Genomic DNA, 16270 nt, shown 5'->3' with positions numbered 1-16270 from the left:
GCAGACCTGCTTCACCATTTGTGGAGCAACTCTCCTGCAGGTAGGGAGCCAGAGGCTCAAACTGGGATTCTTACGCCAGTCTTTGTGCTTTGTACCACGTACGCTTAACCCAATGCACTACCTTTCCCCAACAAGTCAGTCTTTTTCTTTGACCCTTTTATGTCAGTTTGTTATTTCATATTTTTCTGGATTTTGATTCTTCGTCTTTCACTTTTATATCAGTTTGTCATTTCATATTTTTCTGACTTGATTCCAATTCTGTTGTTTTTTATTATTACCTTATTTAAGCTTTGGGATGCATTGGATCGACCTTCCCGTGGTGCATCCCGTGAGTACCCATTCATTGGGGAAACTGACGATCCTTCCTAGCCGACTGAATCCACATGGATCCCAGTCACTTTCAAAGCCAGCAACAAGCAGCTCCTGACAGCTTTCAAGCTGTTGGTCCTGCTCTTAGAGTCCTCCAACTTAATGTTGAGGGGCTGTCCTTCGCCAAACGCGTTATCTTCACCCACCCTGTTCAGTGCTTGACGTCTCGTCATCCAATCTGGTCTCCTGCGCCTGCACTGAACTTCTCTGTTCCAGACTCTTGGAAACAGAGTTGGCAGTCAGCTGAGGTGGGGAATGGTCACCTCGTCACAGTCCCCTGCAAGCGTCAACCCGGCTTTGACCTAGCTCGTTATGATTGGGCCCTCTTCAATCGCTATTGAACAGGCCATGGCCGGTGCTCCGCTATGTTCCATCGCTGGGGAGCCAGAGACGACCCAAACTGCCCCTGCGGCTACAGACAGACTATGACCCACATAGTCAATGACTGCCACCTCTCCAGATTCAAAGGAGGTCTCGAAACTTTACATCAGGCTCAACCTGACTCTGTTGACTGGCTGCGGTAGAAGGGCAAACGCTAGAAGAAGAAGATTTAAGCTTTTTGTCTCAAGAAGTTGACTCTCCCCCAGAAAACAAATATTACAACATAATAACTCAATGAATTTCATCAGAGAATAGTTGGGATTTCTACTGAAGAAAGAAATAGTACTATCTGAAGGTTGGTGATTGTGTGTAGACAGCTGCCGGTCCCTGTTCAGGCACCAGATGCCGAGCTAGTTTTGCGGGCGGGAGAGAGACGACCAGGGACTCATGGCTGAGCTGGGATGCAATTCTCTATACAGGACATTTTTAGAGGGCCCCCCAAAATGCCCTGTAAGCTAATCTTGTGGAAATTAATCCACAACAAATATGGCATCAATCTGACATTATAAATGTTAAAAAAAAAAATTGTCACTAACGTGAGTTTGTTTAAAAGTCCAATGTAAAAAATAGTTAAAAATCAATATATATTTTACCTAAATTTCATCTGAAAATTCTGCTGTACAGAGACTGCTACATGAGGTCACATAAGATGACCTTTAAACAAAATTATAAAGATACCTAAACCAGTTATAGTCATTGAGTTATCAATTATAGTAAACTTCTAATTTGTTACAAGTTTTTTCTTCACAAGTAATTGACTACAGATATGTCAAGCCTTCACATGAAGAAGCATCTGCTCATACAGAATCCCCAGAAATCCATCTTGGACCCCTGACCTCTGACATCACCCACAACTACAGCTACCCCTCCGAAACCCATGATGTGACCTGACACAATCTGGAGAACCTGATTCACGGACTCCAAAGGACAAGACTTTCCTACTGTCTTTCTCTCACCCATCGCTGTCTGCTCTTCCTGCTTCTGCTTCGCCTGTCACATTTTGGTGGTTCCAGCTCACTCTCTATAGAGAAGAAAAGTTCCAGTGGCTGTCCTCCCCCATCAAGATAGACGTGTGGCATTTTTTTCCCTGGTAGTTGATATTGGACTGACACTTTTATCGGATTTGTTGGTACACCTTTGGACACTCCCTTTGCACTGCTGGACTTCTCGAGGACTGACTGTAGCAGTCCATGTACCTTTCTGCCAGCTGTCCAGGGACTTTGCAATGCCAGATCACCCCTCTTGCCCCTCAGCTTATCAGACCCCCACTCCACCCATCAGACAGCCCTCCTCTCTGCCTACCAGACCTCTCTTCAGTCTCACTCTGTCCCTTGCTACTCTTACTTGTTCCTCCATGTCTTGTGCCAGTTCTTTTGAAAATGCCTGTACGAAATAGTTTTCTGTTCACCCCACACTCCTGATACTATGGCCATTGGTTAAAAAGAAAGGGGGAAATGTTGGTATGCTTCTAATGCTGCTTATAAGGCCTTCTGTTTTGATCATCACAGTAGGTTCACTTGTATTGCTTAACGCTGTGGTCTATTTACATACTCATTGTTTTCATTGGTTTAATCCCCACTGGTTCATGTGCTTTTTCCTTCTTCCCACCCCCAATCCTACATACATCCTCTTTCGACCTGACACTTCCGCCTCAGGAGATATATAAGGACAGGATTGTGATTAGAGATAGCTTGATTTGCACTGCATTCCTCATCAATAAAGATTGAACTGTGTCCCACTCAGCCATGAGTCCCTGGTCGTCTCTCTCCCACCCGCAAAGCTAGCCTGGCAGACAGCAGGAGGGGAGAGAGAGAAAATCTCAAGTAGGTGCTATTTTTGCAATTTCCTCTCATGGTATTTTTAAAGGGACCACATGAAACCACTTGGGCACTGAGTGGCTTAAGAAAAGGATTGCTGTTTAGTGCTATAGAAGCCATAGTTTAAGTGAACCTTAGTCCTCCAGGGGAACCAGGAAACTAAATACTCTGTCCTTGGGGTATTAAGACAGCAGAACAAACTCTAAGGTGTTCCAACTGACATAGAGACCTTGGTGAATGGGGTCAGACCATCCTGCAGGTGGGAAAGTGACTTTGACCTCACAACAGAGTTTCCACTTTCAAAAATTAGTATGCCTACTTGAATAAACCCCACTGAACTAGGGCTCTGTTTAAGTGACATTAGGTGCCTTAATACTACATCACTTCTTCAAAACTCCTCTAGTCCCCCTGAAATTCATATATAAAGCAGAACCTAGTACCACCTGTGGGCTAACAAGAGAAACTAAAACAGATGGGTAAAGCTTGGAAAATGCTGGTTCTGCAAACCCAAGGTGATAACCAAGAATGTACTGATGCAGATCCAGAATAATTATCAGAGAAAGACCTTAGGGGATAGAAGGAACTTAAGGGATCCATTGCAGGAAATTTGAAAAAAATTAAATCTCTTAATTTAATATGGAGAAATTTATTAAGAAATAAATCCATGGGAGTCGGGCTGTAGCGCAGCGGGTTAAGCGCAGGTGGCGCAAAGCACAAGGACCGGCATAAGGATCCCGGTTCGAACCCCGGCTCCCCACCTGCAGGGGAGTCGCTTCACAGGTGGTGAAGCAGGTCTGCAGGTGTCTTTCTCTCCTCCTCTCTGTCTTCCCCTCCTCTCTCCATTTCTCTCTGTCCTATCCAACAATGACAACAACAATAATAACTACAACAATAAAACAACAAGGGCAACAAAAGGAATAAATAAATAAAATAAATATTAAAAAAAAGAAAGAAATCCATGACTACAAATATGTATCTGATAGTAAAATAAAAAATTTGAAAACAGAATTACAGATTGTGAAGTACACTTGCATGCATTTAAGTCTCAAATAGCAAGTAGACTTACCCATGTAGAAGAGAAACATCAGATTAGAAGACAAACTGGCCACACTCTTACTTGGAAGTAGGAGAAAAAAGGTTTAAGAATAATGAGGACAATCTTCAAGACACTGAAGATTCCATTCCAGAGTAGGTTTATGGGGTTTACAATTAACAGTATTTTATATACCTTTTCCATATTCGGGAACTACTCTCTTTGCTGATTCAGTTTTCTTGTCTTATTTACAACTCTGACACCATCTTCCCAGACAATACCTTTAGCTCACCTGCATGTTAGCTGTCAGGCTCAGCCAAAATTAGTAAATTCATGGGCCCCTTAGAATATGTCTAAAATAGAACTACTAGCTTTTTCCAAAATGGAGACCTTAAGTCTCATCTGCTATAGTCTTACCTTTAGGTTCCTGATAATTAAACAATTTGTTCTGCTTTACATCTTAGTGCTTTTCAGCCAACAAGTTGTAGATGATATCATGATACACATGTCAATGTGACTTCACTGGGCAGACAACCTCACTAGTGTGTCCTAGAACCTACCTCTCCAGAGCCCTGGCCAACTAGTGAAAGATAGAAACAGGCTGGGATTATGGATTAGCCAGCCAATGCCCATGTCCAGGAGAGAAGCAGTTGCAGAAGCCAGACTTTCTATCTTATGCACCCCATAATGATTCAGGATTCACACTCTCAGGGAGATAAAGAATAGGAAAGCTTCCAGTGGAGGAGATGAGATACAAAACTCTGGTGGTGAGAATTGTGTGGACTTGTACCTCTCTTATCCTTTTGCCTTGTCAATAAGTATTAAATCAATAAATAAAAGTAGAAAATCCAATATCAGAATTATAGAGGGATCAGAAGGAGGAGAGAAAAGAGAGGGAGCAGAAATCATATACAAAAAAAAATAGTGGAAATTTTCCAAAATCTTCCCAGATTATGGGATATGGTCAAGTTGTAGATGTTCAGGAAGCAGAAAGCACTCCCAAATTTCTGGACCCAGATAGCTCTACACCAAATCACATCATTGTAAAATTATCAAAATTCAAGAAAAAGCAAAAAAGTTACAAGCTTCCAAGGTAAAGAAGAAAGTGACTGGGAGTCCACAGTAGCACAGCAGGTTAAGTGCATGTGGCGCAAAGTGCAAGGACTGGCATAAGGAACCTGGTTCGAGCCCCTTGCTCCCCACCTGCAGGGGAGTCACTCCACAAGCGGTGAAGCAGGTCTGCAGGTGTCTATCTTTCTCTTCTCCTCTCTGTCTTCTCCTCCCCTCTCCATTTCTTTCTGTCCTATCCAACAATGACAACATCAATAACAACAATAATAACTACAACAATAAAACAACAATGGCAACAAAAGGGGATAAATATTTTTGAAAAGAAGAAAAATAAAGTGACCTATATTGGCAGAGTAGTTAACCTTATATCAGATTCTTCTGCAGGAACCATGGAGGCTAGGAGACAATGGAGTGGTATTTTCAAGGTTTTAAAAAACAACAACTACTAGCCACATATATTTTACCCTGCAAGACTATCATTCAAATATAAAGAGCAATGAAGACAGAGACATATAAAAACTAAAGGAATTTGACAAATCTGCCTTTCAAGAGTTACTGAAGAGTACCACAAAAAAAAAAAAAAGAAAGAAAGAAAAGAAACAAGGTGATCATCAGTAAAACAGGCCAGTTCCAGTTCTTAACTTATTATAGATGTATGCTTCCAAAAAAATTTTGGGTCAAGGAGGAAATTAAAAATTTTTTTCTATAAACAACAACAACAAAAAATACATTAGCTATCAGAAAATACAAGTCACAGCAAAAACAATATTAAGATGGAAGGAAATTTATTTATATGTTTGTTTGTTTATTTATTTATATTGATGTGTAAGCATGGGAATGTTATTATACATTGATGGTGGGAAAAGAACCTAGAAGATTCAGAGGAGAATTGGAAATAGAATAGAAATTACGGTACTACACAGCTATGAAGAACAATGAACCCACCTTCTATGACACATCTTAGATGGAGATAGAAGGAATTATGTTAAGTGAGCTAAATCAGAAAGATAGAGTATAAGATGATCCCACTCATAAACAGAAGTTCAGAAAGAAGAGCAGAAAGGGAAACTCAAAGCAGGATTTGACTGAATTTGGAGTAGGGCACCAAAGCAAAAACCCTGGATTGAGGGTGAGGGTGAATGTTTGGCTTCTCAGAGTAGGAAGCAGGGAGGGGGAAGAATGGGATGGGACACAGTCTTTTGGTGGTGGGAATGGTGTTTATGTACACTCCTACTAATTTGTAGTCATATAAATCACTGTTTAACTAATATGAGAGAGGAAAAACTGATTGAATGCCTCAAACTTTTTAATGCGCAGACCATAGGCTGACTCTTTGATATGTTGACTCTCTTGAAAGCTTAGACCAGGGAGAACAGAAGTAACCAGTGGTGTTACTCTATAAGACACAGCTATATACAAATAATGTCAAAGAACAAAAATTATGGTGATGTGTATTATATAAGAGATCCTAACAAAGGGATATTTCAAAGTTAACCCAATTGCCAAATAATGTGATTATAGCAATAACTATCTATTGCCTTCTTAAACCCTAAGATAGCAGGAACATCCCGCTTCCTCTACAGACCCTATATTTCCCCCAGTCCTGGAACTTCTAGGGTGGGGCTCACTTTCCTGCATGCTTCTCTCAAGTAATACCAAACAATACTGCATCTGCTGATCCCAACCTAATCAACGCAACAAGTACCACCTCAACATGCTTCATTACAGTCTGTGTCCAGAGACAGCAGGCGTGGGATGTCAACCCTTCAGCCTCATTACTTGGGTGATACCTTTCCTTTCATAGGATTCTCTAATTCAATTCCATGAGGTTCACTTCCTAATGAAGTCCCAAAACCTAGATATAGACCAGGTCCCATGAGGTAGAATGTACGTTCACACAAGCATTGACAGATCAATCCATACCCCCAGCCTATTTCTATATTTCTCTAGTCTGGAAGCACTCTAGAGAGGTGAGGTTCTAGGACATATTGGTACGGTCACCTGCCCAGGGAGTTCAGGATAAAATCATGGTAGCATCTGCAACTTGCTGGCCAAAAGGCTGTAAAAAGCAGTACAAAATGTTTAATAAACAGGAACCAGAAAATAGGAATAGAGAAGATGAGAATAGAGATTCTGTTGTTGCTATTGTTTCTGATGTATGACAGTCTCACAGGGGTCAAGTGGTATCTTGTTGTCTTTATTTGCATTTCTTTGACAATCATTGACTTGGAGCATTTTTTCATATGTGTGTTGACCTTTTGAATCTCTTCTTTGGTGAATTTGTTTTTATATAAAAAGGAAGCACTGATAAAACCATAGGATAAGAGAGGTACACAAGTCCCACCACCAGAACTCCGTATCCCTGATAGCTTTCCTATTCTTTAACCCTCTGGGAGTATGGACCCAAGGTCATTGTGGGATGCAGAAGGTGGAAAGTCTGGCTTATTCTATTTATAGCCTCTCCTCATTTTTGGATGGAGTCATTTGGTTTTTTGTTGCTGTGTTTGGTAAGATCTTTATATGTTTTTGGTTATTAGCCTTTTGTCTGATGTATGACATGTACAGATTTTCTCCCATTCTATAAAGAATCTCTTTATTTGGGTAGTTGTTTCTTTTGATGTGCAGGATCACATTTTAATTTAATGTGATCTCATTGGTTTATTTTTATTTTGGTCTTTTTTGGAATTGGATTTATATCACTGAAGATGCCTATAAAATTTAGATGGAAAAGAGTGCTGCCAATATTTTCCTGTAAGGGATTTTAGTGTGATCAGAAGCTAGGAAGTCTATTTTAGGTATGTTCCCAGGAGCTCTTGATTTTAGTCATTTTTGTTTGATCTTGATAGCTAACATGGAGGTGGACTAAAAATATTGTCTGGGAAGATGGTGTCAGAGTGGAGAATAGGACTAGAAAGCTATATTAAGTTATAGAGTATCTCCCAAACTTGAAGAAAATATATAAATACAAAAATACAGTTAAAAATACTGTTAAAAATTTAAAAATACTGTTTACCCCAGTAATCTGGCCCAGGGATGGTATATATTTAGATTTAGCATAGGAGCATGTATAACCTCTGAGCACTTGTCACTTTGTGTTCACAGTTCATGGTCACAGCTGGGAACAGTCTAGGCTGCACACATCTCAGGACCAGTTTTCCTCAAGTGGCAGAGTAAGCTGACCCAACCTTCCTTTGGATAAGAGAGGTACAATTCCATTCAATTCTGTTCTCTTTTTCTTAGATAATAGCTTCTACACTTCTCATATTGATGGAATCCTCCTCTGAGTTTTAAGTACCTTTTTATACAAATTTGTCAAGAATTCAGGTATAAATCTGACATAATATCTGAAGCAGGTTGGCAGAGGTGTTTTCTATACTGCTATCTTGCAGTAGTTCCCACAAAATTTATTTTTTACAATTTACTGGGGTGGAAATTAATGGTTTACAGTCCAGTTGTTGACACATGGGTACAATTTCTTATCTCTCCATAACAGGTGTCTGATAATATTTTCATACCTGTTAGGTTACTTTCCAGCATAATACATTAGGACCCCCAAAAGTCTCACTAGCCCCCCTTCCTTCCCTCCTTTGCCTTGGTGCAATACATCAAACCAGCTTAAATTTCACTATGTGATTTCCCTTTCTGTCCTTGTTTCTTAAGTTTCACCTGTGAATATTAAACCTCATTCAGTATTAAACCTTTTCTTTTTGGCTTGTCTCACTTAACATGATTCTTTCAAACTCCATCCAAGATGAGGCAAAGGGGATCACTTCATCATTTTGTCAGCCAGTTTGTATTCTACTGTGTATTTATACCACAACATTAGTAGCCACTCATCTGTTGTTGGATATCTGGGCTGCTTCCTTGATTCAGCTACAAGATCTTGATCTATATATAAAGCCTATTTTATACTAGTCTCCAAACTTCCTGTTTCATATCTTCTTAAAGTCTCAGGAGAAGAGAGGAAGAAACTCAGAAATGTGCATTGAGAAATGTTTCTCAATGCCCAGATTCAAATTTCAGCATGGTTTTGCACCTCTCCACACAATTCACTGGAGTCAGAGAACAGACTTCCACTATCTCTGGCTTCCTCCCCATTCAATAGGTATGATGATCATGATGAAGTTCTTTTAAGGTGCCAGAATAGTTTATACAGTGACTTTTCATCTCTCAGTGGAGTTGAGTTTGTTAGGCAAAAAATTCTCCATTGTTTCTACACATACTTCTCTATCACGTCACTAAAATGGTGAGAACTCCTTCCTTCTGTAGTCAACCAACTACATGTCACTGTCCATCAACTCTTTCTGTGACTTTGTGAGAATTATAGTGGTTACTGGAAAGGAGCACAGAAATTTGATGTGGAGATACACACCTGTTAACTTATCTTCTCGTAAGCCATTATTAAATCACTAACAAAAATTATATTAATTTTTATGCTTTTGTATGAGTCAATCATGCATGCAAACTTACACAATGATCTCTTGACGAATCTGTGGTTTTCAAACTGTATAACAAAGTAAGGTTACCCAAAGTGAATTATTCTGACATGAGAGAGGGGGCCGGGCAGTAGCGCAGTGGGTTAAGTGCATATAGTGTGAAGTGCAAGGCACAGTGTAAGGATCCTGGTTCTAGTCACTGGCTCCCCACCTACAGGAGGGTTGCTTCACAGGCAGTGAGGCAGGTCTGCAGGTGTCTATCTTTCTCTTCCCCCTCTGTCTTTCCCTCCTTTCTCGATTTCTCTATGTTCTATCCAACAGCAACAACAACAACAACAATGACAATGCATAACAAGGGTAACAAAAGGAAAAAAATAGCCTCCAGGATCAGTGGATTTGTAATGCAGGCACTGAGCCCCAATGATACCCTGGAGGCAAAAAAAAAAAAAAATTATTCCAACATGTATATCACACAATATTAAATTCATTAGATATTTTGAATTTTTAATAACTTGATGCACTGTAGTATGATTAAACATTATTGTTTTTTCTTTCTGCTACTTTGTGATCATTTAACATATAGTCAAAAAATAGTTATATCCGGACAGGCAGTGGAACACCTAGTTAAGCACATACATTATGGTGCACAAGGACACAGGTTCAAGTCTCCTGTCCCCACCTACAGGGGGCAAGCTTCACAAATGGTGAAGTAGGGCTGTAGGTGTCTCTCTGTTTCTCTTACTATCTTCCACCCCCTCAATTTCTCCCTTTCTCTATACATAATAAATAAATAAGAAGTAAAAAAAATAAATAAGAAGTATAGATGGCGTATAAATGTTTTTTAAAATATTTATTTATTCCCTTTTGTTGCCTTTGTTGTTTTATTGTTGTAGTTATTGTTGTTATTGATGTCACTGTTGTTGGATAGGACAAAGAGAAATGGAGAGAGGAGGGGAAGACAGAGGGGGAGAGAAAGACAGACACCTGCAGACTTGCTTCACCACCTGTGAATCGACTTCCCTGAAGGTGGGGAATTCTGGAACCGGAATTCTTACGCAGGTCCTTGGGCTTCGTGCCACTTGCGCTTTACCTGCTGTGGTACCACCTGACTCCCAAAGTATAAATGTTTTTAAAAATATATAGATATAACTTGTATCAACAATGGTAAAGAATGTGCCATCCTCCAAAGGGAGGCTAGACAACATACTTTATGCTATACCTGAGGAAGATGGGTCTATATTGGGGCAGCCTGGAATGTTCCTACTCATGACCACAGAATGTGAGCTCAGATCTACAGGGATGCAGAGGTCACATAGGCTCCTAAGCTGAATATGGGCTTAGGAAAAAAAAAACTAGTATAGTCACAGGTCTTTTGTAATATAACTAAAATATACTTACTAGCTATCTACAAAATGGAGATCCTTCCCCCCAACTCTTCATCTGCACTATTCCAGCCTTTAGGTTCATGACTGGTCAACAATTTGTTTGGCTTTATGTGTTAACTCTCTTCAGCCACCAGGTTCCAGATGCTACCATGATGCAAACCAGACTTCCCAGAACAGACAACCCCACCAATGTGTTCTGGAGCTCTGATTCCCCAGAGCTCCGCCCCACTAGGGAAAGAGAGAGGCAGGCTGGGAGTATGGATCAACCTGTCAACGCCCATGTTCAGCAGGGAAGCAATTACAGAAACCAGACCTTCCACCTTCTGCATCCTACAGTGACCTTGGATCCATACTCCCAGAGGGTTAAATAACTGGAAAGCTATTAGGGGATGGGATGGGATGTACAGTTCTGGTCGTGGGAATTGTGTGGAGTTGTACCCCTCTTATCCTATGGTTTTGTCAATGTTTCCTTCCTTTTTATAAATAAAATTAACTATATATATATATATATATATATATATATATATATGTATGTATATTATGTGAAATGTTCTACAAATGAACAAAGTAATATATTCAAGGAAAAACACTTAAATCCCACAAATATTTTATTCAAACTAGTCTTTCTATAGTTTTATATTATCTAAAATTAGAAAATCATATGAGTGGGGCCAGGCAGTGGTACACCTGGTTAAGCAGATACATTACAGTGCACACAGGCCATGAGTGCCTGGTCCCCACCTCCAGGGGAAAGCTTCATAAGTGGTGAAGTAGGGCTGCAGGTGTCTCCCTGTCACTTTCCCTTTCTACTTCCATCTCCTTTCTCAATTTTTCTCTGTCTATATCTAATAAATAAATAAGTAAATTTTTAGAAAAAAAGATTAGAAAAAAATCATAAGAATTTATTTAAAAATAAAACTAACAACAGGGTAAAATATACTAAACTCAACTCAGTAGTAAACTGACTATAATAACGTACTACCATAGAGAATTCTGTCCCAAGGAACTTTCTCTGCTAATTCTACTGGAATGGCATAAATAACCTTGGGGAAAATAATCCCCAAGAGTCTTGTGATTATAATACAAATAGCACCCCCACAAAACACTCTTGATATTACCTGGCACTATCCCCCAACTCCATAATTTTTCCCTCTTTGGCATTGTTGTACCAAATGGAAAACATTTGTGAACTTGATTCTTAAATACTCCGCTAAGTATCACAATTTCTCAACACTTCTCTGGGACTTTAAACACTTCAAGAATATTCCTTATGGTTCTTTTTACTGAATAGCATTTATCAAATAAGGTGAGTAAAAAGACATTTCTTTTAAAGACTTATTTTTATGTAATTTGGGAATATGAGTATATCACAGTACATAATATATATAGGGAAAAGCAAATTAAATTAATTTCTGAATGGCATTTCTATACTTTGAAAACAAGCAGTGAAGAGAATACAGAAAGCAACTTGGGATCTGGGAAGGTATCATAATTGTTATACTAAAAGATTTTGATGCCTAGGGTTCTGAAGTCCCAGGTACAGTAAGTACATCCCAGCACTACCATCAATCATAACTAAGCAATGCACAGATAAAAGGAAAGGAAGGATGGAAGGATTTTTATTGTTTTGTTTTTGTTTTTTTGGAAAGCTGTCTGTCTCTAAATTAAATCAAATTTACCAAACTCTAAATGTCAATAGACATGGTATCCTACAGATGAAATAACAGGGTAAGAAGTCTTCAGTGAATCATGAATTTTTAAAATATATATTCAAAAGATAATAGACTGAACTTACATTTCATACATATATTTGGATGTCAGATAAATATAACACATGTATTGTCTTATAGATAAACAAATATTTATGACTGTCATACATATTTCAGTATTTTCAGGAAATATATATATAAAAAGTGAAGATTCATACAAATGCAGGATTATATATTTAGAGAGGGGAATGAATGACAAAATCCACTGCTCCTGGAGGCTATTTTTCCCATTTTGTTGACCTTATCGTTGCCCTTGTTGTGGTTGTTATTGTTATTGTTGTTGTTATAGCTGTTGTTGTTGGATAAGAGAGCAAGAAATCAAGAGAGAAGGGGGAGACAAAGAGCATGAGAGAAAGACAAACACCAACAGACCTGCTTTACCGCTTGTGAAGCGACCCCCCTGCAGGTGGGGAGCCAGGGGCTCTAACCAGGATCCTTATGCCGGTCCTTGAGCTTTGCGCTATGTGCGCTTAATCTGCGACGCTACAGCCCAGCCCCCGACTTTTTTTTTTTAAGATAATGCTTTTACTTTCGAAAACAAACTGTTACCTGTCACATCAGTTCTATTCATTTCTCCACAGGTTATTGCAACCCATCTTCTACAAATAGGTAGTCAATATCGTTTTTATAACATTTTCAAACTCTCCTGTCAATTTCTTTCTACAGGTGTAACCAACTGAAGATGATGGAAGTAATTAACAAATCCCATCCTGAAAAGTTCATTTTGCTCGGCTTTGCTGACCACCCTTGGCTGGAGCTCCCTCTGTTTGTTATTCTTCTCATCACATACCCCATGGCCATGGTGGGGAATATAGCCATCATTCTCGTGTCCGTCTTAGACCCCCATCTCCACAGCCCCATGTATTTCTTCCTCACTAACCTCTCCTTTTTGGACATGTGCTATACCACGAGTGTGGTCCCTCAGATGATGTTTAACCTGGGAAGCACTAGGAAGACAATCAGCTACACAGGGTGTGCAATTCAGCTTTATTTTTTCCACATAATGGGAGGCACAGAATGTCTGCTTCTGGCTCTGATGTCCCTTGATCGCTATGTGGCCATCTGCAAGCCCCTGCACTACACCCTCATCATGAATCAGCGCCTCTGTATCCTCTTAGCATCTATTGTGTGGCTGACTGGAATCACTTTTGCAGTTTCAGAAGCAACTCTTACATTGCAGTTGCCACTGTGTGGTCTCAATACACTGGATCACATATTGTGTGAAATTCCTGTTTTGATACAGAATGCTTGTGGTGAAAAAACTGCTAATGAGCTTGCACTCTCTGTAGTTTGTATTTTTATTGTAGTTGTTCCCCTGTGCCTCATTCTGACTTCCTACGCTTTTATTGGACGTGCTGTATTAAATATCAAATCTTCAGAAGGAAGGAAAAAGGCCTTTGGAACCTGTTCCTCCCATCTCATGGTGGTGTTCTTGTTTTTTGGGCCAGGTATCAGCATGTACCTTCAGCCACCTTCCTCCATACCAAAGGACCAGCCCAAGTTCATGGCTCTGTTCTACGGAGTGGTGACTCCTACCCTCAACCCTTTCATCTACACCCTGAGAAATAAGGATGTAAAGGCGGCTTTAGGCAGCCTGGTGAAGAGCATTTTCATTTCCAAGTGATGTTAGCAGATGTTGATGAAAATATGTAACATAAAATAGTTTATATCATTTTATATGGATTTCTCTAATGACTCAAACATATTTGATACTTCCCCAAATGTCATCATATATCTTCTTAGCATAAAGTAGGTCATATTGCTAATACTCTTTATAATGCATTAGGTAAGGATTATACTTGAATAGAATATGCCACTGTGTACACTCTGTTCATATCAATGTATGTAAGCTAGCTCTACTTTGCTAAGTCATTTTTAAGTAATAATATAAGCTATAAACTCATTAATTTATTTTTTTCCTTTTATTTTTTTTAAATTTTTTATTTAAGAAAGGATTAATGAACAAAAACATAAGGTAGGAGGGGTACAACTCCACACAATTCCCACCACCCAATCTCCATAACCTACCCCCTCCCATGATAGCTTTCCCATTCTCTAGCTCTCTGGGAGCATGGACCCAGGGTCGTTGAGGGTTGCAGAAGGTAGAAGGTCTGGCTTCTGTAATTGCTTCCCCGCTGAACCTGGGCATTGACTGGTCGGTCCATACTCCCAGTCTGCCTCTCTCTTTCCCTAGTAAGGTGTGTCTCTGGGGAAGCTGAGCTCCAGGACACATTGGTGGGGTCTTCAATCCAGGGAAGCCTAGCCAGCATCCTGGTGGCATCTGGAACCTGGTGATTGAAAAGACAGTTAACATACGAAGCCAAACAATTTGTTGAGCAATCATAGATCCCAAGCTTGGAATAGTGGAAAGGAAGTGTTAGGGAGGTACTCACTGCAAACTCTAGTGTACTACTGCTTTCAGGTATATATTTTGCAGTAGTTTATGGATACGTGTGCACATAAGCTCTCTCTCACAGAAACTGGTGTATATCTAGGTTATGGGACTTTGTTAGAAAGTGAAACTCATTAATTTAAGCTAAATGTCCTAAATCCTGTGGCAACACTTACCCATAAATCCCCCCCCTTTTTGCCTCCAGGGTTCTTGCTGGGGCTCAGTGCCTGCAAATCCACTGCTCCTGGGGGCTGGGTGGTGGTGCACCTTGTTGAGCACACATGTTACAGTGTGCAAGGACCCAGTCTGAGCCCCTACTCCCCACCTGCAGTGGGAAAGCTTCACAAGTGGTGAAGCAAGGCTGCAGATGTCTCTCTGTCCCTTTCTATTACTCCCTTCCCTCTCAATTTCTGATTGTCTCTATACAATAAAGAGAGAAAGAAAGAAAGAAAGAAAGAAAGAAAGAAAGAAAGAAAGAAAGAAAGAAAGGAAGGAAGAAAGGAAGGAAGAAAGAAAATTTTAAAAATTAGTCCACTGCTCCTGGTGGCACTCCCTCTCTCTCTCTCTCTCTCTCTCTCTCTCTCTCTCTCCTCTCTTTGTTGGATAGGACAAAGAGAAATTGAAAAAGATGGGGAAGATAGAGAGGGAGAGGGAGAGGGAAAGATAGACATCTGCAGACTTGTTATGCTGTTCGTGAAGTGTCCCCCCTTGCAGGTGGGGAGTGGGGGCTCAAAACCCAATCCTTTCATGGGTCCTTGCACATAGTACTATGTGCACTTAACCGGGTGCACCACAACCTGGCCCCATACATTTTTTTCTTACTTAGTCTCCTGAGTAGCATCTGTCTGATATGTGTATAGCTGCTTCTTCCTTTAATTCATTATCATTACTCCTTTTTACTATAATTGGTGTTTCCTTTCAAGCTGAGATGGGTCTTGTGGAAAGCAATAGTTATTTATTTTCACATTCTTTGTTGGGGGTTAATGGCTTACAGTACAGTTGTTGACACAGGTACACCTCTCATCTCCTCGTGGTAGGTGTCTAGGTATCTGCAATGCATTTGTTTCTCAAACCAGGTTGTTGTTTTTTTTTCAAATCCATGCATCCACTGCACAAATTCACTGATGAAATTAGTAAATGTATATTAAAGTGATTACTGATGCATTATGTCTAATTACTGTCATGTTATCCTTTGTTTTCTGTTGTACTATATTTCCATTGCTTCTTTCCTTTTTTTCTAGCTACCATATTAGTTTTGTCAAATTCTTTTTTTTACTTTTTATTAATTTTATTTATAAAATGGAAGTATTGACAAGACCATAGGATAAGAGGGGTACAATTCCACACAATTCCCACCACCAGAAGTCCGCATCCAGTTCCCCCACCCCAAGTTTTGTCAATTTCTCTGTTGTTGTTTTTGTTTTTCTCCTTTATTTATGGTTCATACATTTTTTTTTATTTAAATTTTTAATTTAAGAAAGGATTAGTGAACAAAAGCATAAGGTAGGAGGGGTACAACTCCACACAATTCCCACCACCCAATCCCCATAACCCACCCTCTCCCATGATAGCCTTCCCATTCTCTAGCCCTCTGGGAGCATGGACCCAGGGTCGTTG

At 39.8% G+C, this 16270-nt stretch overlaps 1 protein-coding gene across 1 annotated transcript; it reads left to right on the top strand.

Moving 5' to 3' along the window:
• Positions 1-12946: 12946 nt before the first annotated feature.
• LOC103127571 (olfactory receptor 2B11-like) lies at positions 12947-13885 on the top strand. Its single transcript, XM_007538469.2, has one exon. The coding sequence runs from the start codon at positions 12947-12949 to the stop codon at positions 13883-13885; it is 939 nt and encodes a 312-aa protein (XP_007538531.2).
• Positions 13886-16270: the final 2385 nt, after the last annotated feature.

This window comes from Erinaceus europaeus, chromosome 4, assembly GCF_950295315.1.
Source record: "Erinaceus europaeus chromosome 4, mEriEur2.1, whole genome shotgun sequence".
NCBI lineage: Eukaryota > Metazoa > Chordata > Mammalia > Eulipotyphla > Erinaceidae > Erinaceus > Erinaceus europaeus.
Note: the sequence above shows the minus strand (reverse complement) of the source record. Positions and strands in the feature narration are given on the sequence as shown.

Coding starts and splice junctions, on each gene's coding strand:
- LOC103127571 (XM_007538469.2), top strand. CDS start 12,947: ATGGAAGTAATTAACAAATCCCATCCTGAAAAGTTCATTTTGCTCGGC.